The 19,321-nt window shown below is 55.0% G+C and overlaps 10 protein-coding genes across 10 annotated transcripts; 4 read left to right on the forward strand and 6 right to left on the reverse strand.

Moving 5' to 3' along the window:
• Positions 1-402: 402 nt before the first annotated feature.
• On the reverse strand, positions 403-978 carry LTR77_008626 (uncharacterized protein; the record flags this gene model as incomplete). The annotated part of the gene is made up of 1 exon (XM_064805856.1): positions 403-978. The coding sequence occupies one exon, from the start codon at positions 976-978 to the stop codon at positions 403-405; it is 576 nt and encodes a 191-aa protein (XP_064655715.1).
• Positions 979-1,771: 793 nt separating this feature from the next.
• On the forward strand, positions 1,772-2,147 carry LTR77_008627 (uncharacterized protein; the record flags this gene model as incomplete). Its single annotated transcript, XM_064805857.1, has 2 exons — positions 1,772-1,803; positions 1,862-2,147. The coding sequence occupies 2 exons, from the start codon at positions 1,772-1,774 to the stop codon at positions 2,145-2,147; spliced, it is 318 nt and encodes a 105-aa protein (XP_064655716.1).
• Positions 2,148-2,790: 643 nt separating this feature from the next.
• LTR77_008628 (uncharacterized protein) lies at positions 2,791-3,785 on the forward strand (the record flags this gene model as incomplete). The annotated part of the gene is made up of 2 exons (XM_064805858.1): positions 2,791-3,061; positions 3,121-3,785. 2 exons carry the CDS (start codon positions 2,791-2,793, stop codon positions 3,783-3,785), a joined length of 936 nt encoding a protein of 311 aa, XP_064655717.1.
• Positions 3,786-3,894: 109 nt separating this feature from the next.
• On the reverse strand, positions 3,895-4,623 carry LTR77_008629 (uncharacterized protein; the record flags this gene model as incomplete). The annotated part of the gene is made up of 1 exon (XM_064805859.1): positions 3,895-4,623. The coding sequence occupies one exon, from the start codon at positions 4,621-4,623 to the stop codon at positions 3,895-3,897; it is 729 nt and encodes a 242-aa protein (XP_064655718.1).
• Positions 4,624-5,874: 1,251 nt separating this feature from the next.
• LTR77_008630 (uncharacterized protein) lies at positions 5,875-7,085 on the reverse strand (the record flags this gene model as incomplete). Its single annotated transcript, XM_064805860.1, has 3 exons — positions 5,875-6,671; positions 6,724-6,841; positions 6,894-7,085. 3 exons carry the CDS (start codon positions 7,083-7,085, stop codon positions 5,875-5,877), a joined length of 1,107 nt encoding a protein of 368 aa, XP_064655719.1.
• Positions 7,086-8,044: 959 nt separating this feature from the next.
• Positions 8,045-9,703, forward strand: LTR77_008631 (uncharacterized protein; the record flags this gene model as incomplete). Its single annotated transcript, XM_064805861.1, has 4 exons — positions 8,045-8,261; positions 8,319-8,515; positions 8,576-9,538; positions 9,590-9,703. 4 exons carry the CDS (start codon positions 8,045-8,047, stop codon positions 9,701-9,703), a joined length of 1,491 nt encoding a protein of 496 aa, XP_064655720.1.
• Positions 9,704-9,748: 45 nt separating this feature from the next.
• LTR77_008632 (uncharacterized protein) lies at positions 9,749-11,611 on the reverse strand (the record flags this gene model as incomplete). Its single annotated transcript, XM_064805862.1, has 3 exons — positions 9,749-11,260; positions 11,315-11,389; positions 11,441-11,611. 3 exons carry the CDS (start codon positions 11,609-11,611, stop codon positions 9,749-9,751), a joined length of 1,758 nt encoding a protein of 585 aa, XP_064655721.1.
• A 566-nt stretch (positions 11,612-12,177) lies between these two features.
• LTR77_008633 (uncharacterized protein) lies at positions 12,178-13,395 on the reverse strand (the record flags this gene model as incomplete). Its single annotated transcript, XM_064805863.1, has 1 exon — positions 12,178-13,395. The coding sequence occupies one exon, from the start codon at positions 13,393-13,395 to the stop codon at positions 12,178-12,180; it is 1,218 nt and encodes a 405-aa protein (XP_064655722.1).
• A 580-nt stretch (positions 13,396-13,975) lies between these two features.
• UPC2 (transcription factor) lies at positions 13,976-15,320 on the forward strand (the record flags this gene model as incomplete). Its single annotated transcript, XM_064805864.1, has 2 exons — positions 13,976-14,083; positions 14,133-15,320. The coding sequence occupies 2 exons, from the start codon at positions 13,976-13,978 to the stop codon at positions 15,318-15,320; spliced, it is 1,296 nt and encodes a 431-aa protein (XP_064655723.1).
• Positions 15,321-15,466: 146 nt separating this feature from the next.
• On the reverse strand, positions 15,467-18,630 carry LTR77_008635 (uncharacterized protein; the record flags this gene model as incomplete). The annotated part of the gene is made up of 4 exons (XM_064805865.1): positions 15,467-15,521; positions 15,591-17,533; positions 17,709-18,251; positions 18,313-18,630. The coding sequence occupies 4 exons, from the start codon at positions 18,628-18,630 to the stop codon at positions 15,467-15,469; spliced, it is 2,859 nt and encodes a 952-aa protein (XP_064655724.1).
• Between the last annotated feature and the right edge of the window lie 691 nt (positions 18,631-19,321).

Raw genomic sequence — 19,321 nt, forward strand, 5'->3', positions numbered from 1 at the left:
GAGGAAGAACGACATATATATGTTGACGATCTTGGAAGCTCCATGCAGCTAAGTTTGGCGTGCGAGCAAGCTTAAGTCCGTAACTCCAACGACTGCCCCATTGACGCAGCACTACCTCTAAACGAGTGCGAGCAGTACTTATGAAAGCTACTGTCGAACCCCAAACACCATTGGTGGATCGGAGCATACCTGAGTTCTGAGTTTGTCATCCAATTCGGGAGTAGCAGCCCATCTATTGGCATACCTCTGCCTTCCTCTGAGCATCTCGTGAGCCTATTCCCACCGGAGATAGTAACAGGCGAGCAGATGCGCTCATCTGTCATTCCTTGAAGAGCACAAGAACAATGATCCAGTGGCTGGAGGGATCGAGCATGCCCTCAGCCCTCTGCTCCAAGCCTTTGCTCATTCTCTCTTCAACCGAAAAGCCTCCAGAATAGTCGCCTGTACACTGTTCGTGGTGATGGGTATTTCCAGCCCCTCCACCCTCTGATCCCGGACTTCCTGCTCTGTTGCCCAAACGTGGGCTTGGTGCTCGTTCGGATCCAACGTCACCCTTTCGCAACTCTCGACCTCGACCGCAAACGTCAATCGACACCAAGTCGCTGTACCAGCTCGATTCGAAAAGACATAACCAGGATCTAGACCAGCCTTTTCCGAGACCACACGAGTGAAGTGCGCCGCGACGAGGCCTGCCTCCTCCACCAGCTCCCGCGCCGCTGCGTGGAGGATCGTGGGGTCTTCTTCGTCGACAGCGCCGCCTGGGACTTCCCATCTCCCCGGCATGGAGTCGTGAGCTGCGCGCTGCACGAGGAGGACTTTGTTCTCGGAGCTGGAGATGACGATGGCTGTGGCAATGCCGTTGAGTTCATTTTGTCGGTTGGATTGGGTGAGCCAGGCTTTCATCGAGACGTTGTAAGGTGAGAGGGAGTCGGCGAAGGTGAAGTTGGTCTTCGCCAGTGGATCTGCGGGCTGTGCCATGTTGGTGGATGTAGAGTGCTGAAGTTTCCAAGAAAGATGTTTAGTGGAAGGAGACGGGTCTTCTAATCAGGCAGCCGAATGCTAACATGTGGCAGCCTACTGCGTCACATGTAGGTAGCATCAGACCACTTCAGAAGCCAACAATCACAGGACTAGACGGGAGTAAAAGTAGCAATCTTTGGGTACCTGCAGCCTGCTCGATGTGCACTGAGAATGAGCAATCTCTGCTTCCCTGAGACTGGACTGACCCAGATCTCTTATAGATATTACAAAACAGCGGTGCAAGGCCTATGTTGGAGGAGACGCAGCGGCGAAGAATGGGCGAGCGAGCCTGGGAGGTGAAGATGATTTGATCCTGCTGCCCAGGACTGTCTCATTCGTAGACGTGCTGTATAGTACACAGGGGACTACGGTTGTCATGTTGACGAGCAGCAATTGCCTGCTGGTCTCCTCTCCAACGAGGCCTCAACGATAATTAGTTGCAGCACTGTATGAGCATCAGACGGAGGTTCTCGAAAAGCACTCAAGTGTCGATCCCAAGCTACCTGTGATGCAATGCTTCTAGTGGAAGAGCTCCCAGGTTCCTCCCATCCGATCGACGTCCAGCTTCAACGTGAAAGAGGGGTACTTGGGATGGTACTGCGAGTAAAGGTTGGTTCTTCCATCTTGGACGGTTTCCTCATCATCATAAACATACTGCAACATTAACAACTATCGAACGGGGCCTGTTTCATATCAAGAAACATTCACACTAGTTGTTGCATCGGAAGACTGCCAGGGCTGAAGTATCGCAATGGACAAGATCAAGGAGAAGGTCAAAGGCGTGTATGCAATTACCTCATGCCTCTTTTCCAATGTGATGAACCCAGCTCATATACCCCAGCGGCAAGGGCGATCAACGCGCAGAGCAAGAATTCCAACCCAGCACCTCCAGCGGCTCTACCCAGCCCAAAACCGTCGGGGAGCTCCAACCGGATAGCGGACCACAGGAGAGCACGACCAAGGAGGAACTGCAGCCCAACCGGGGTATCGAGACTCAAACCACGAAGGAGGAACTCCAGCCAGGGCGTGGAACCGCCGTTCATGCCACGAAGGAGGACCTACAGCCGGGCAGTGGGCCGGAGGAGAGTGTAACGAAGGAGGAGTTTGAGCCGCGTAGCGGGCATTGAAAGGGACGACCTTGAGGAACGCCTGCGGTCTTCTGACTTGGGTATTGGTTTTGGTTTACACGACGATTCTCTGGCTGTACACGCAATGCTCATGCTTCCACAATCCATTTTTCATTCCCAGCGCAATCGAAGGGTATCATACAGCACTTCAATCTCCGTCAAATCCCCGTCATCCTCCGACAGAAACGGCGATCCAGCTTCCCTTGCCCTAGAGTAGACGTATTGTTCCGCGTACTCCTGCTCATCTAGCCACGGCAGGACAAGGTAGACAGCTCGAGGAGGAGGTCAGGAGGTTCGGGTTTGCATCGGAGTTACAGCTTGCCCGAGAGTCCGACAATCACATGCAAGAGGCAGCCCCATATCAGCCTAGTATGCGCCTTTCGTCCGTATGCATACGAATCCGGACGAACCCTCGATATGGCACTCACTCGTATTGGATCGTTCCTGGCAACAATGACAAGGTCGGTCCCATGGGATGCGATCCATGCGGCGAAAGGCCGGCACCTGGTAAACTATGAATAGAGCTTCAACTCTCTCAGCTTCCGTCTTGTCTCACTCATGCCACACCTCCACTCAATCACCTCTTCTGCCCTCCGCCTTGAGCGTTGACCGTACCGTCACAGTATCTACTTCCAGAGCCACGATGGCATCCATGTTCGCACGCCGCCCTCTCCTCACAACCGCAACAGCGACATCCGTTTTCGCGGCGGCATACTATGTCTCTCAGCCACGGCGGCCTTTCATGTTGGATTCGGCGCAGAACCCGCCGATGAAGACTCTCGCATTCCCAAAGAACATGCTGTTCTCGAAACAACTGAAGGTCACCAACGTCGAACAGATCAACCATGACACGAAGCGCATAACCTTTGCTCTGCCGGGTGGAGACAAGGAGGTCAGCGGTGTTACTCCTGGAGGTGAGTCGCGGATAACTTCAAGAAGACGATGAGGATCAGCAACTTACTACGCCTACCAGCCGCCATTCTCACCCAGCACACGCCCTCGGGAGCCTGGCTCCCCATCTTCCGCCCCTACACCCCAGTCCACGACCTCGACCAACGCGGCGTCCTCGAGCTTATGGTCAAGAAGTACCCGGATGGTCGCGCAAGTGGGCACATGCACTCTCTGAACCCCGGCGACGAGTTGACTGTTCGTGGCCCTCTGCCAGGCCAATGGACCACACCTAAAGATCAGCGGGACATTCTATGCATTGCTGGTGGAGCAGGCATAACTCCAATCTACAGCCTCACGAAAGGCATACTCGCGAATCCGGAAGACAAGACGAGGATAGAGCTGCTGTGGGGTGTGAATGGGACAAGGGATATTGTGCTGAAGAAGGAGCTGGAGAGCCTCGAGCGGCAGCATCCAGATCGTTTGCGTGTGATATATGCCGTCTCAGGGCCCGAAGCGAAGCCTGACGCTCCTAGCCTGGGAGACGAGATGAAGTACCGGAAAGGCTACGTGGACAAGACTCTGCTGCAAGAAGCTATCACGAGGTGTCAAAAGGACGGTGCGTGGGGTGACGCGAAGGGACAGAAGGTCTTCTTGTGTGGACCACCAAAGATGGAGGATGCTATGGTTGGCAAGGAGGGGGCGTTGACAGAGCTTGGGGTGCAGAAAAAGGAGATTCACAGGTTCTAAACGCATACGTTGAACAGAAAAACATTGGACGCCGGGCCTGCTCTGCTCACGAAGACGCTCTTGGAGACATCGTCAACAGGACAACCTGGTCGAGATCAAAGTACTTCACTCAACTTCCAGCCAGCGCCCCAGCCAGCTCACCAAAGCCCTCCACGGCCTCCCTCTCCTTACCAAGCCTCTTCTTCTTGATCAACACAGCGACCGCCGACAACACAACCTCATCAACCGCCGCCTCAGGCAACCCAACGTTCTCGCACACCAACGTCTTTCCCTCAACCGTGGCTAGCAACCGCCCATTCTTATCCCCATCAGTCAACCTAAACCCCCCCTTGGACTCGCTCCAGACCCACTTGGCTCCTGGGTAAACAACCGGATGGATGTACCAACGAAAACTCGCCCACATCGAGTCCTCCTTCATCGTTGTCGCCCCGCCGTTGACCTCGAGCTCGATGACTTCCGTGCTGGAGCGGATGCGTATGCTGCCGAGTGGGAGGCCGGTGGACGCGCGGGTTAGGGTTACCAAGGATTTGCTGGACCACGAGCCTGGGGCGGCGGAGAGGGTGATGTGGAAGAGTGGGGTGTTGGTCTGGGAGCTTCGGACTTCTTCTTTGTCGATTAGGAGCCAGGGGATGGATGGTAGAGGCTGTTGCAACGATGGTGAAGGTTGTCGGAACGAGGGTGAAGGCGTTCGTGGTGGCGGGAAGTGCTGTGGTAGTGGAAGATGGTGTGGTGGTGGGAAATGCTGTGGCCCTGGCGGTGGATACATTGCAGAGGGCGGGTGTTGTGAGGTGGAAGACTCGCCCAGGATGATGTTGCTCAAGCTGGATCGCAGGCTCATCGTTGGTAGTTCTTGGAAGCTTGGATAGCTCGTGCTGGCAGTTGTAGGTATATCCACGCAACCTTCTACCAAAAACATGGCGACGATGTGGACTATATACTTGCTGCTCACATTCAATTCGAAAGTAGTATACCAGCACAAATAGAACAGATCGTCAAGCTCTCGCAGATGATTCAGCTCTAACGCTGGGACAAACGTTCGATTGGTCGACCGCTGAAACATCATTTCCTGATAAGGCTGAATGCGCCGCCGGTAGCACGGCCAAGCTGCCCTCAGCCTTGCGGCATCAACGAAAGGAATGAACACCCGAGACGGCCTCTCAGCTGCTGCTGCTTGGTCATGTATGATTGACAACACTACTTCGAGACTACAACAGCAGCAGCCAAGAAAAGGAAGAAGGCGAGGTGCAATCGGCCAAAGGTCATGTTTCTCTTCACACATCCACTGCCAGCGACTAGATAGGAAGGTAGATGAGTTGACGAACGAGCTAACACATTGATCTGTGGTATAGCCTAGGTAGTATCAGATACAGTAAGTAATGTCGTACTCTGGGCATGAGGTAGCTGGCGTCGCTGTCTGCTTCTTGCACTGCCCTTAGAGAACGAGATCTTCCTTGTCTCATAACAAACCAGCTCGTTCCTTCGCACAAAGGATCCCAATCACCAAACAGCCAGAATCGAATATGTGTCCAACGACGACCAGAGCTACGCCTACCGCCGCTTCGGCGCCAGCAGCTGCATACCCTTGATGTTCCTCGTCCACTTCCGCGGCAGCACGGATCGCTCCTCACCAACACCCTGGCTCGAACCGTCCAGTGATTCTCTTCGACAACGCTAGAGTAGGCAAAAGTAATGGCTCCGTTGCGAACACGATCGAGGGCATGGTGCAGCACGTCATCGACTTCCTGGCCTTGATCGATGCCAAAGAGACCGACCTCCTAGGTTTCAGTATGGGCGGGTACATCGCGCAGATGGTTGCGCTCAATGCATCGGCTGGCCAGATTCGGAAGCTCATCATTTTCGGCTTCGGGCCGAGTGGGGGAGAAGGCGTTATAAATCATCCAGTCGAGCAACAGAAGCAAGTCGGTCAACTCGCCGGACAACCACACCCGGATCACGACAATTGCCTGCATCGCCTGTTCTTCGCACCGTCCGAGCCCTCGCAAGCAGCGGGCCAGGCATACTGGGAGCGCCTAGACGAGCGCAACAAGGCCACCAATGGCGAAGAGCGCAGCGACTTCGTCTTCTGGAACTACGCCGACGATGGTAGAGAGCAATCCAGGAAGTCTTCGGCCGTTTGGTCTTGGAGAAAGCTCACGGCGGCTTCTGTCCGATCACCACGTAGCTGTTCAACGTTAGCCGAAGTCTCCTCTTCCGCAACGAAAGACACATACATCGGGATATACGAATGAATCTTCCGATTCTGCCACTCATTCCGTACTTCCATCAGCAGCACCTCCATGTCCTCGATGGTCCAGCCAAGAGCGCGAGTAAACACCCGTTGGCTAAGACCACTGACACCATCCACCATCCCGACCATGTTGAACAAGCCAGCTCTCCGAAGTCGCTTGTCCTTCGCCCAGGTACCAATAGGCATCTTGTAGGGATGGATCTGACAGTTAATGAAGCCAGCCTCTTCCATCTGCTGCTTCATCTGTTCCGGGTAGCATCTTCCGGTCATTGGGCCTAACATCCCAATCCCATCGTTCCACAAATCCATCCAACGGTTCACGGCGCTGTCCGCAGGCATCGTTCCGTCGTCAGCGGTGAACTTCAGATCAAACTCCTGGTTCTCCACCCATCCGCCCGGCCTCATGCTCTGAAACGCTTGCTGGTAGAAGAAAGGCCACGACCGGATGGAGAAGCCATTCATCAAGCGAGTGTGGACCAGATCGAATTTGGCTGTAAAGTCCCATTCCTCATCCAAATCCATGATTTGGAACTCGAGATTGGGAGGCACGGCTGTTGGCTGGATGGGCGAGATGTCGATTCCTACTACGGAAGCTGATGGGTGGTCGTCTGCACAGTCCATTGCCCAGATTCCCGTGCCTGTGGGTTTCGTTAGCAAAAGTCAAACGATTTGGCGTAGCGTTAGACTGACCCGTGCCGGCATCGAGTATGGCGGTAGGACGATCGACTGGCGCAATGTACAGCTTGTCCTCCATGGTCATTCGCAGACTGTGGTAATGGATGTCCATTCGTTCTTGCTCCCGGTGGTCCTGTTCCAACATGTCAGTAATGTTGTGCTTTTGAAGAGACTCTTTCACTCACATTCGGCATCACATACTTGCCCTTTCGAAAAGCATGGTAAGAGCGGCCATACTCTTCCTCGTAATCGAAAATGCTTGATTGCACCGAGGCAGTGGAAGATGCACCTTCGCCGCCGTATCCAGAATCGCCATCGCTGTAGCCGCCGTCGCTGGAGTTGTCGAGGGCCTCGATCTGGCCCTGCTCACTCGCCATATATATTATCTAGGCGATCGAAAGGCTCGCAGTGCCTCTCTGTCAGCAGATGAGGGTGCTGGCCGTTTTATGAAGACCACGGCTCTCCTTGAAGACGGAAGTTGCCGGAAAGTAACTTCCTAATGGGGAATCCCGTACGATTTTCCTGGTGATGGTCGTCTTCCAACTTTCCTCGGAGCTTTTGGCTGCGATTCTTCTTGCTGAGAAAACACAATGAAGAACGGTAAGATAGCAGAAGTGTGAAGGTGTGTTGCAAGCGCTGGCAGTCACGCGACATTGCGAAAGGATCGTTGATAGACGAGTAGCCCAACGTGGTTCGCTGCATGATGTGTCGGGGAGCGGGTGCCGTGCAGCACAAGCGTGGTGTAGCCACCAGTTCGCGTGGCTTGGGGCACTTCGTGCAGCTGTCAAGGTTGCGGATGCTGAAGAGCCACGGCACGAATCGTCCGCTAGAAGATTACATTCCCCTACATCGCCTACGGAGTTCAATCCAAGAACAACACTGTCAATGGAGTGAAGATGGCCATTCGAAGCTGCCCTGGAGAGCCGTTGATGGCGAACAAAGCCACTGGTTCGGAAAGCTTGCGGCGCTGTGCTACGCCGGATGAAATAGCACGTGGTGGCTACATGCACGCTGCCGACGGCCTGCTGCCCTGTACGATTCTACTGGCCCTGACGAATAGCCTGCTGAACCTGGCCTCTGCCGTGCCATTGCCCAATGGCAATTGCGTGTGTCAGCTCGTTAAATAGACGAGCCAGACATTGGAAGAAGCTCCACCGCTAATAGCGTAGCTGTGCCTCTTGCACGTCGTGAACGAAGGCAAGTGCGTTTCTCTCCATTGCTACGACTTCAAAAACCAAAGACTCGAAAGGACCTCTCACAAGCAGGGTGTGCATTTTCCTTATCGCTCGCGGCACACAGATTCTTGCCGCCCGACCAGCCAGGCGGGAGTGACGGGATGGCCATCTCACTCTGCCCAGTGACACCTGCTACCATTGCGGTAGTACTGTCGTTCCTCCTCATAGGCTACCTTATCACCGGGAGCGTGGTCAACCATCGCAAGCTCCGGCAGTTTCGCGGGCCTCGTTGGGCTGCGTTCAGTCGTTCGTGGCTGTTTTGGCAGGAAATTAATGCCAGGACGCACAACGAGCAGTATGCTGCGCTGAAGAAGTACGGTGAGTATAGTCGAATGCTACTGCTGTGAAGAACTCTATGATTGACACCTTCTCCAGGCTCACCATGCCGCATTGGACCCAATTTGCTCTGCACCGATGACGCCGATCTCGTTAGGCACATGAATGCTCCCGGTAGCAAATGGACGAGATCCGGCTGGTATGATGGGATGCGCATGGACCCGCGGACGGACTCAGTCTTCTCAACAAGGGACGAGAAGGTGCATGCCGACCTCAAGGCTCGGGAGGCGGGTGGTGTAAGTCATGGTCCCGAGAGTAGCTGTGCATGTTACTGTCAGCTGATAATATAATCTAAGTACAACGGTCGAGACATCGACACACTTGAAACAGACATTGATGCCAGGGTCATGGACATGGTTGACCTGATCAAGACTTCATACCACAAGATACCTATGGACCTCGCAGAGGTGACCCGCTACTTCACCCTTGACGTACTATCCACCATTGCCTTCGGAGGACCCTTCGGCTTCCTGGAGGCGAACAGAGATCTCTGGGACTACAACAAGGAAAGCTCTAACTTCCTGCTGATCTTGAACCTTGTTCTCAATCACAAGTTCTTCCGCTGGATCTTCTTCCAGCCCTGGTTCCAAAAAGCGGCAGGCCCCAAGGACACCGACAAAGTCGGTATGGGCCCAATGTTGGGCGTAGCCAGGAAAGCTGTCGCTGAGCGCTATGGCCCCGATCGCAAGGTGAAGAAGGATATGCTTGGCCATTTCGTCGAGAAGGGTTTGAGCCAGGTGCAGTGCGAAGTCGAGGCAGAGCTCCAAATCATCGCTGGCTCCGACTCAACGACTACCGTGCTCAGATCGACCCTTTTCCTCCTGATGGGCAACCCTACAGCGTACAGCAAGCTGCGGGCGGAGATCGATGCAAATGTCGGCGTCATGTCGTATCCCGTGGTGAAGTACACCGAGGCGCAGAGGCTGCCATACCTCGTCGCTTGCCTCTGGGAAGGGCTTAGGATGTACCCGCCGCTCTTCGGACTAAAAGGAAAGTGCTCGCCTCCTGGTGGTGAAACTTTCAAGGGTGTCTTTTACCCGGAAGGCATTGAGATGTCCATCTGCGATGAGGCGATGTGTAGGAATCCAGAAGTGTTCGGAGACGATGCCCAGATCTTCCGCCCAGAGCGCTGGATCGAAGCGGACGAGGACACCCGAAAGAGATACATGAGAGTTGTGGACTCAGTCTTCGGCTCCGGTCGCTTCCTCTGCTTGGGCAGGCATATCGCTATGATGGAGCTGCACAAAGCGTTTGTCGAGGTGAGCACGCACCTCGTCTCTCTGTCGCTGTTGTGGTGCTAACAATCTCAGCTCTTCCGGAGGTTCGATTGGACCATCGTCGATCCCATGCGTGGCATCGATGCACATGCTCACGGTGTCCATTGCCAGTCCAACATGAATGTCATTGCGTATCCGAGGGATTGACAGCAGGCTTAGGACATCAGCTTGTTATCGCTCGCAATTCTCTGCTCAGCCAATCTTCACAGCAGCATCTCCAGTCATCTGATCCTCAATACCAGTCAAGAAGAAGCTCGCGATGATAGCTATAGCGCCAAATCCAACACTGGCATAGTAAACAACAGGATAGCTGTGAAGCAGTGCTTCCTTTCCTGCAGCAGTGATCTCTGCAACTCGTGCTTGCGTTTCGATGCCCGGGTAGTCAGCAAGCAACTGAAAGCCACCGCCTCGAATGACTTCCACGATCCTTGACATCTCTTGAGCATCGGTGATGCCGTAGCTGAGTAACGTCGGTACAATTTTTGTCGCCGCTTCACTGGCGAACTTGGATGCAAAGATATTCGTGTAAACAGCATAGGCAAGGCACCCGCCCAAAATGCGCACTGTGATCGTAATGGCAGTAATAGTCGCAAGCAAGTCGTCCGGACATATGATCCCAGCAATCACCTGCGTAGGAACCAGCGTTGCTCCGACCCCAAGGCAGGCCACACATAAGATCGCCCACATTGCCGGTAGGTTGTCTTTCGTCCCAGCAGCCATGGCACCGTTGAAAGCCACCATAACAATTGAAGACACCACAAGCAGCATTCTAATCCTGCCTTTGAGGATAGAGACGAGCGCGGTAACAACAATGCTGCCGCTGATGATGCCGAGCATCACGGGAAGGCTCCCAATGCCAGCCGATGTGGGGCTGCCGTCGGCGTAGACGTTCTGGTACTGGTTTGGCCAGTAAGCCAGTACGGCGAAGTAGTTAGCTCCTGAGACAAACATGATGAGGAGCACGATGGTCAGCACCCGTGGGTTCTTCTCCTTGAGTCGGGCTGGCAGCATAGGATACCGAGCGAAGCGCCATTCCCAGATGGCGAAAGCGAAAGCCGAAAAGATGCCCAAGATCAGAGATACGAGTGTTCTGTGGTCCGACCACTTGTATCCAGATGTCGGCAACGAGAGTCCTACAAGGATGAGGCAGATCGCCGCAGTGGACAGAAACCCGCCGGTCCAGTCGATTCTCAAGAAGAGCTCTCTTCGGGTATGCAGTGTCTTCGTCGGAGGTGGCCAGTAGAACACCGCCAGCAGCACGGTACCAACAAACGACCAGCCCCCAATCAACAGCCCAACCCATCGCCACGTCGAAGCATGGGCAATCAACTGCGCATACAACGTCGAAGGACAAAATGGCAGCACCGTCGAGACGACAGCGCCAACATACAATCCACGGTGCTTCGGCGGTGCGATGTCCGCCGTCACAGCGAGCGCGACCAGTTCGCCTATTCCCGCACCAACGGCGATGAGGATGGTACCGGCCAGGAAGACGTTCATGTGCTGCGCGGTGGCGCACATGATGTTGCCAAAGATGATGAGGGCGAAAGCTGTGAGACCAATGTTGCGACGTCCGAAGAGGTCGGATAGGGCGCCGACGAAGGGTGTAACTATTGCCAGGGGGATCAGGCCTGAGAGGCCGAGCCAGACGAACTGGGCGTAGCCGCCGATGGACTGGAGGACGTTGATTTGGATTCCGCCGTACTGCACGTAGTGTTAGTTGGAGTATGGTGAACAGCGGAGACTTGAGGGACCTACAAAGTACAGCGGCATCTGAGAAGATGTCCATAGAAAGCCCATGGCGACCAGTACCATTGCTCGACGAAAGTTCATCTGTTCGGAGACATCAGCAGTAGTATGCAGTGCTCGACGGCTGATACTCACTGAAGATTCATCTGCCTCTGCATACAGTAGTTCGTCTTGAGATTCCTGGATGGAAGGACTTGTATATGTAACGTGCTGAACATTTAGCATTGCCATTGCAGGTTTCTGCTCCTCGACCTGCCGTGCGGACATTCTCCCTTCCTCCCCATAGTGTTGCCTGTGTGAAGACATCTCTGAGGGTTCTTCTGGACGTCGACGATTTTACGGACGTAACAAATCAGAGCGTTGTCGTGCAGATACATATTTCATCTTGGAACAACTGCGACGGCCTGCCCGAGCTGCGACGCTGACTCCAGCATAACGATCTTCCACTGGATGGCAGCGAATAAAAGAGTCAAGATGCATATCAAAACCTCTTGGTATTTTCAGCCCCAAGGTGTCTGAAAGGGATGAAGCAGAGCCAAGCATGTGACGTCGGAGCTGAAGCTGAAACTGAAACTCGATCGGCATATCAACATTACCAATCCTCCTGAGTCCTCGTCTATCGCGGGCTGTGCTCTTGTGGAGTTATGCAAGGCGTTGTACTTCGCTGGGGACGCCGAAGGTGCTTGTTGTCTCAAGAGAGTAAGTTCTCGCCGAGCCGCTGTTATCAACTGGACTAAGGTGGGCTATCTACGCACGGTCAAAGCGACGGGCCGGAAGAGAAACATCCCCTGTTCAGACCACTTTCCACCATGCACGCTATCAATCTCAATGCCCGACTCAAGCTTCCAAGACTCAACAGCCTTCCAACTCGTTCACAAACCATTCCGATCCAACCAGTCGAAGGAAGCCTTGAAACCGATGTTCGCGCCACGATGAAGTGGCAGCCCATGGCCAGTGCCCGGCTGAGTGTACACATTGATGTCGGTCGCCTTGGGATACAGCTGCTCCAACAGTGTCATGTTCGTCGTCCCTTTGCAATCACCATCACACACAAGCCAGTCGTATTCCGCGAGCACGAACTGTATGGGCCCGCTGAAGTCCGGAGCGAGGCCAAGGTTCAGTCTCGTGGCAGAGAGCAGTTCCGCCGCCCCAATCGGGGACTTGATCGAGTTGCCGTACTCCAACAACTCTGGCGTGAAGCCGCCAATGCCGACGGTGTGGTTCCTGCGTGTTGAGAAGAAGCCAGTCTGGATGGCTGAAGCCGTACTGGGAACGGCGTACCCGTTCGGAAAGTCACCGAAGAGCTTTGGGTCATTTTCCGAAGCGAGCTGCAAATCGAACGTCGTGGTCTTTCCTCCAGTCGATTGATACGTTGTAGTCCAGCCAGTCAGGACGGCGCCATCTGATTCGTTGCCGTAGGTCGTCACCATGCCCAAGGATATCGCGCTGCCTAAACTGTGGCCGACGTGGATTATCCTGTCAAATTGGGCTTTGGACTGTTTGCTGCCTGGGCTGGCATACTTCATCAAATGGCCCTCCCGAGCAATCTTGGTGATGCCGCGAAGGATCTCCAGTGCCAGTGGAATCTGGTTGACTTGGTAAGGATCCGGCTTATCAGAGTTGCCGTTCCCGAGTCGGTCGTAGGTGAGGATGCTATAACCAGCAGCCAGGGCGTTGTGAACCCAGGAATGTTCTTCGGGGTTGATTCGCGCATCCCAGTATCGTGAATCGAAGACGCCGCCATGAGTGGCGATCTGTAGATGATTCTTCTTTCCACCGTTGCGAGAAATGCAGAGCTTTGCGGCGATGTTGTAGGTGTCGCTGACTGTGATGTTGCGGAGGATGCGCTCCTCGATGCTCGGAGCTGATCGAGAGTCCATGTCGAGTGCATATGCAATCGCATCGATGCTGGTATCAATCTGTACAATATCATAGACGGCATTCTGCGAGGTGACAGAGACCGGCAGCATCACATCGACACACCTCGGATCGCCATGGTGGGCGGAGGTTAGCGACGAAGTTGGTACAGCACTACCCTTCGTGTGTTTAGACCAGAGGACTGTGAGAGCGACGACTGCGGCGACGGCCATTTCGAGATGTTTTTCGTTTGTGCTGGCGAAGGGGTGATTTTCGAGACATTCTGTGAAGCCGTGCTGTTTCTTTATATGGATTGATCGCCTTGCTCACTGCTGTCTAACGTCAACGTCCATTGAAGCTGCTCGTTCTCGCATAGAGCAGAAGCTGAATAAGGTATGGGGAGGAGGAGGGGTAGCGATGGAGACCATTTGTCAAACGAGACATGGCAGGTCGTGATATCAGGGGTCGGCGAGCCGCATGTATTGAAAAGTGGAGCCAGTATGCATACATCGGGGTGGTGGTGCTCGTTCCCAGGTTTCGTTTGCACAGCCCGCTCAACACACGTGCATCAGGCAATCTGTCAGCGAGGCGTCCTTGGCGTGCACGACGTGACTAATTTGCCAGTCGCAGCCTCATTCGACAATTCGTACAAAGTCAGCCCTATGGAGGTCGTGAGCTCGGGAGAATTTGACGCCAGATTACTGCAAGACGTGCGGAGTTAAAGTTGAGTTGCGGAGGCGACAGCATGTGTATTAGAAACATTGCTGGTCCAGGGAGCCGTTGCTCTAGGTCGATGACATGGTCGACACCACAATGGCCCACAATAGCACTGATAGTCTTGTGATTCCAAGCTTCCGGGTCAAACGATCGCATAAGAAGAGTCGGACGGGATGCCTCGTTTGCAGGAGAAGGCGGGTGAAGGTGAGCTCCGTTGCGCCCAGAACGAGAACGAGGAACTGACCACTGGCAGTGCGACGAAACCCGCCCTGGGTGCACTATCTGCAAGCGCCGCGGGCTCGAATGCACATACGACGAAGGCTCTAAACACGCTCCAACCAGGACCTGTTCATCAAGCGAAGGCGTAGTTAGTCGCAAGGCGGATTCCACCCCCAGCTCTGCCTCTCCAGTCTCCCCCGCCACATCCCCCAGTACCCTCGGAGTGCTCGAAACGGACCTCGTGCAGCACTACCTCAGCCATACGCGTGGGATGTTCGAGCTCTACGGCGGGTCGAGTCAGGCGGTGTGGGACACCGTCATTCCCGCACTCGCGTACAGCTCGTCGACCGTCCGGCTGGGCATGCTCACGTTCGCCGCCTTGTGCCTGCATCACGACACCAAGCAGACGCCGGACGAGTCACTCAAGTACCTGCAGACGGCGGAGTACTATGGAGAGCAGTTTGTCGACGAAAGCTCGAAGCAGCTGCGAGAGATGAGTCCAGGTGATGCCGATCCGAACCTGGCCTGCGCCAGGCTGTTGACTGTGCTGTCCTTGGGCTTCTTCCGCGTGTATCAGCAGCGTGACGGCTGGTCCATAACTGAGCTAGGCTCATGGACGTGGCTCCACATGATCCGTGGCATCATTCCGGTATTCCATCATTACAAAGATTCTAGTGGACCCATGAACGAGATGGTAGCGCGAGACCTGGGTCCGGACGGAAACTATGCGAAACCTTCAAACGGCAACTGGTACAACGTCAGCTCTCATTTCGAGGCGCATCCGCAGTTCAACTTCATCCGAACGACGACCTGCCAGCGCTTTCAGGCCCTGGACAATGCAGTTGCCGCGAAGTGGTCGACATTCAACGACCAACAAGTCGAAGACGTGCTGGCAGCGATCAGCCACCTTCGAGAAGTGACAGAGACAACCTGTTACAGGGAGGTTCACAGCCTAATGAGGGCGCTCCAAACCTGGCCAGTCAACATCTCCAAAGGCTTCGTTGACATGCTGGTGAGCGGAGATCTTCTCGCACTGGCTGTATACGCCCATTGGCTCATGCTAGTCGTTCTGGCCGAGGACATCTGGTGGATGGATGATATGGGCCGCCATGGCTTGAAGGAGATTATTGAGCTTTGCGATGCCGAGCCGACGGCGCACATTGAACGGTCGTTGTTGGAGTGGCCGAGGCGGATGTTGTGCGAAGTCGGTGGTCAAGAGTGATAGAGAGCTGGCCGAACACTGGCTCGTATGTAAGCATGAAGAACGATCTCGGAGCATGACCAAGTTGGTGTCAATGATACAGCTATACACATATCTTACAGAAGGCCTCCCACTCTTTCCCAGACCACGGAAGAAGTGTCTTCTGGTTACGACCCAGCATACCCGATCTCCGCCCTCGCATCATCAACAAGCCTACCATACCTGCACGCACATGTCAGCACATTCCACCACCTTCCATCGTCAAGAAAAAGAGAGAGGGAGAGCACTCACTCAAGCAACAACCGAAAAAACCAAACCTCAAAATCCTCATTCCGCAACGCCTTGGCCGCCCACTCCCTCCCCTGCTCCGCCAACCTCACCGCATCCCTCTTCCCATCCGGCTCACCCGAAAAATACCTCACAGCCTCCAACGCCTCATCACCGCGCAAACTCAACGGGATGAAATGCACCCAAGGCTTCAGCCAATCTGCATGCCATTCCCGGAACACCGCCATCTTGAACACCAAGCTCTTGCTCTTCAAGAAAGCGTAGAAACGGCCGCTGAAGGCGTTCCCGTCCATGTCGAGCAGGTACTTCCACTTCCAGTGGTCCTGCTGGTCGACGCCCTCGGTGATGCCGAAGTACTCCTTCATGGCGTCGCAGTCGCCCGGGTCGCACTGGCCGATGTGCGAGAAGTGCACGTCCATGACTTCTTTGTAGTCGGAGCGCGGGACGGTCTTGAGTTTCCACTCGGGCGTATTCTCGTCGCGGCCGGGGTCTTTGTTTATGTTCTCGAGGACTTTGGCGTTGTCGAGGGCGTTGAGATGTTTGACCATCTGTTGTCGGTGCTGGCGGCGCCATCCGCCGTTGCGGCTGAAGCCACCTGTTGTGGAGCCACGCCAGAGCATGGAGTGGATCTTGTTCTTCCAATCGAGGTCTTGGCGTTCGACGTAGTCGACTTTGCCGTACCAGTACCATGGACTGGGGTAGAGGATGTCCTGGAAAGCACTCATCTTGCTCTGGCTGAAGATGGGGAAGAGGTCGTGCACGACATTGAAAGCGTTTGGACGCTCAAAGAAGCCGTGGCTGCCGGCAAAGGAGGGGGAGTTGCAGACATCGGAGAAGGCGGTGGCGTTGTAGACGAAGCCGAGCTCTGTCAAGGCGTAAGCGGTAAGGTTGTCCCCAGCAAGTCCTTCGTCGAGAGCACGTGCTGGGCTGTCTGGTGGGCAGGAGAGGCGAGAAGGGATCCAGACGGGCTGATGAGCGTAGACGTTGAATCTTGTTGTTTTTGCTTCCGGAATTCGAGTCCCAATGGTGAGGTCGTTCGGTCGGGGAGAGAATGAGTTGCGAGGATGGGGGTTGGCGAAGGCTGCCGGCATGAACTTGTTGGTCGCCTCCTTGACAAGGCGTGTCAGATCGTCGTGGGGCACAACCACGCGAGGTTCGTCATGCGTGTTGAAGGCAATGTCCATGTCGGGAAGGTACTTGACGAACTGCTCAATCATGCCAACGACAGCTTGCTGCAGCCAGTCTTGTCCGTTCTCAACATACTTTGCCGTGCCATCGCGGATAAGTAGACCCATCAAGAAGTTGTCGTTGTTACCGATGGCTTCCTGGGCGCGTGTTCTGATGGTTTCGGGCTGCAGTGCCCAGAAAGGTCGGAGGGAATGGTAGATGGTGTCGTACTCGTCAATAAGCTGGACGCCTTTCCGCTTTGCGAACTCGTACCATTTGTCGAAATTTGGCGGAGGCGGTATCTGGTATCGCCGTCTGTATTCAGCCACCGCTTGCTCCAGGCTTTGCGATTGGCCTTGCACAACCTTCATCCATTCGACCTCGGCGTCCCGCACCAGCTGATCGATAGGGTGCACTCGCGAGTTGGTAAACTCCAGTGGAGCAAATGAGGTCGGAGGTGGTCGCGTGTCCGACTCTCCGGTGCCTTGCGTGCTATCTGCAGGCGTCCTGAAGCGATATGCTTCGTAGGGCTGGCGAAGAGACAGGACGGCGAGGACGCCAAACGAGATGACGGCGACGAGAGTCAAGATTCTTGTTGGACGCAGTGTCCTCCCGGATCCTGCAGAGAAGGTCTCCTGCTCGTCGAAGAAGGTATATGTCGACACTGCGCATAAGACGGCGAACCATACCCTGCTCAAGGAGAAATCGACGAGCATTTGCGAGCATATGGACGCCGCCAGAGGGACGAAGCTCGCTACCAGTGAGCCTTGCCGTTGTATCTGTTCGGAATAGGATTAGCAGGAGCACATGTGGCTACGGAATCGCTTCACAAAGCAGAACGACAGCCTTGAGCATGGCCGTAGGACCATTGGTTCCAGAGTTTGATGGAGCCGCCAGGACAGAGAGACTCACAAAAAGCAACAACACCCCATAAACCACCATATGCAAGCTCACCATGCCCACTGCATACGCCACTCCCAAAACGCCATCCCAGAACATCCAATTATCACCCAACACCTGCCCAAAAACTCCCCAATACCCCAATCCACCAAACGAAAAGCTCTCCAGCGTGAGCGCAGCCACCGTCGTACACACAGCTGACCCCACTGCAACATCTCTCATGACCGCCGTCTTCGCATCCCCACTGCCTCCCGATCCAGCAGCTGGCTGCGCGAGAAGGCCATTAGCGGCGTATATCACGCTGCCGCCACTATTCCCATGCTTCGCTTCGCTGTGCGCCCGCTCGACCAGCAAGAAAGCCAGAGATGTGACCAGAGCGTCCGACAGGCCTAGGGCGATGGTCGCGTTGGACCCTAGCGCGGCGAAGATTGCTGCTACCGCCGAGGCTGTGAGGATGATGAGGGATGTATTCGGACTCGTTGGGTAGGAGGCATTCGGTCGTGATTTCTCTGGACTCGCGGGGGGGCTGGTCGGCTCGTTGAGAGGGGGGAGGATGGAGGTAGAGAGGAAAATCGTCAGGGTCAAGGGAAGGAGGCCCTATAGATTCAGGACGGCTTAGCATATTGACAGCAGAGTAGTATTACGGGAGTATACACACATTGGCCCACCATATCCCCCTCCCATCCACCGCACGCTCACATATCCTGGCCAATGCAAGTAGCCCCCCTGCTGCCCATGACAGTCTGCGCGCCTGCCTGTTGACACCATTCTCCTCCTTCCCGTTCCGCCCTCTTCGTAGTCTGACGCTGGTGTATACGCTCAAGACAGTCCATGCGACAGCGCTGGTGAGGAGGGCGTGCGCGACAGATGTGCCAATGCTGGAAACGACAGAGCTGAGCAGCAGGACTAAGGGTAGGAAGTAGGTGGCGGAGGCATCGTTCTGCTGGTAGCGGGACGGGAGCAGCGACGAGGGCATTTGGAAATCGTGTTATCGAAGGAGCATCGTTGAGTTGGACATGAACATGCAAAGAATAGGGAGCACTCGAGCATGTGAAGACAGAGGGATTCAGGGTCCAACGCGAATGCGGGATGAGCCGCTTAACATTTCTAATGAGTTTGCCAATTCATGCTACCTTACACCAATACCACAAGCTCCAACTCCCTATGCCACGCAATCGCGCTTTCACTCTTCCTCGCTTTCCTCACTTTCGCCAATCTCGGGGTATTGATCTGGGTAATCTTCATGAAGCTTCCTGAGCTCGCTACGACTGTCCGAATGGACGCCGCCCCGGCGAGTGCCCCTTGCCGGCATGATTCGCCTTCGCGGCGCCGTACCTCTTGCGAGAGCTGGATCGATCTGCGGCACCGGGCCCCCTGTGAGAGCCGGATCGATCTGTGATGCCGGGCCTCCTGTGAGATGATCAATGTGCAGTACTGGCGGCGCCGGACTCATTGCGAGGAGTCTCGGATCAATCTGCGGCTCCTGTGCTGCTGATGGAGCCGCCGAAGAAGCAGCCCCTGGGTTCGAAGCGGGCGGCTTAGGAATCCACGGGTGGTTGGCCGGTGTTCCTGCAATTGTCAATCCAGCGGCTCTTCTCGCCGCCAAAACCCGAGCAGTCTCTTCGGGCGTCGGAGGAGCAGTGCTCGGGCGTAGGGCAGTAAAATTC

Source organism: Saxophila tyrrhenica, assembly GCF_035928015.1.
Source record: "Saxophila tyrrhenica strain CCFEE 5935 chromosome Unknown scaffold_15, whole genome shotgun sequence".
Lineage (NCBI taxonomy): Eukaryota > Fungi > Ascomycota > Dothideomycetes > Mycosphaerellales > Extremaceae > Saxophila > Saxophila tyrrhenica.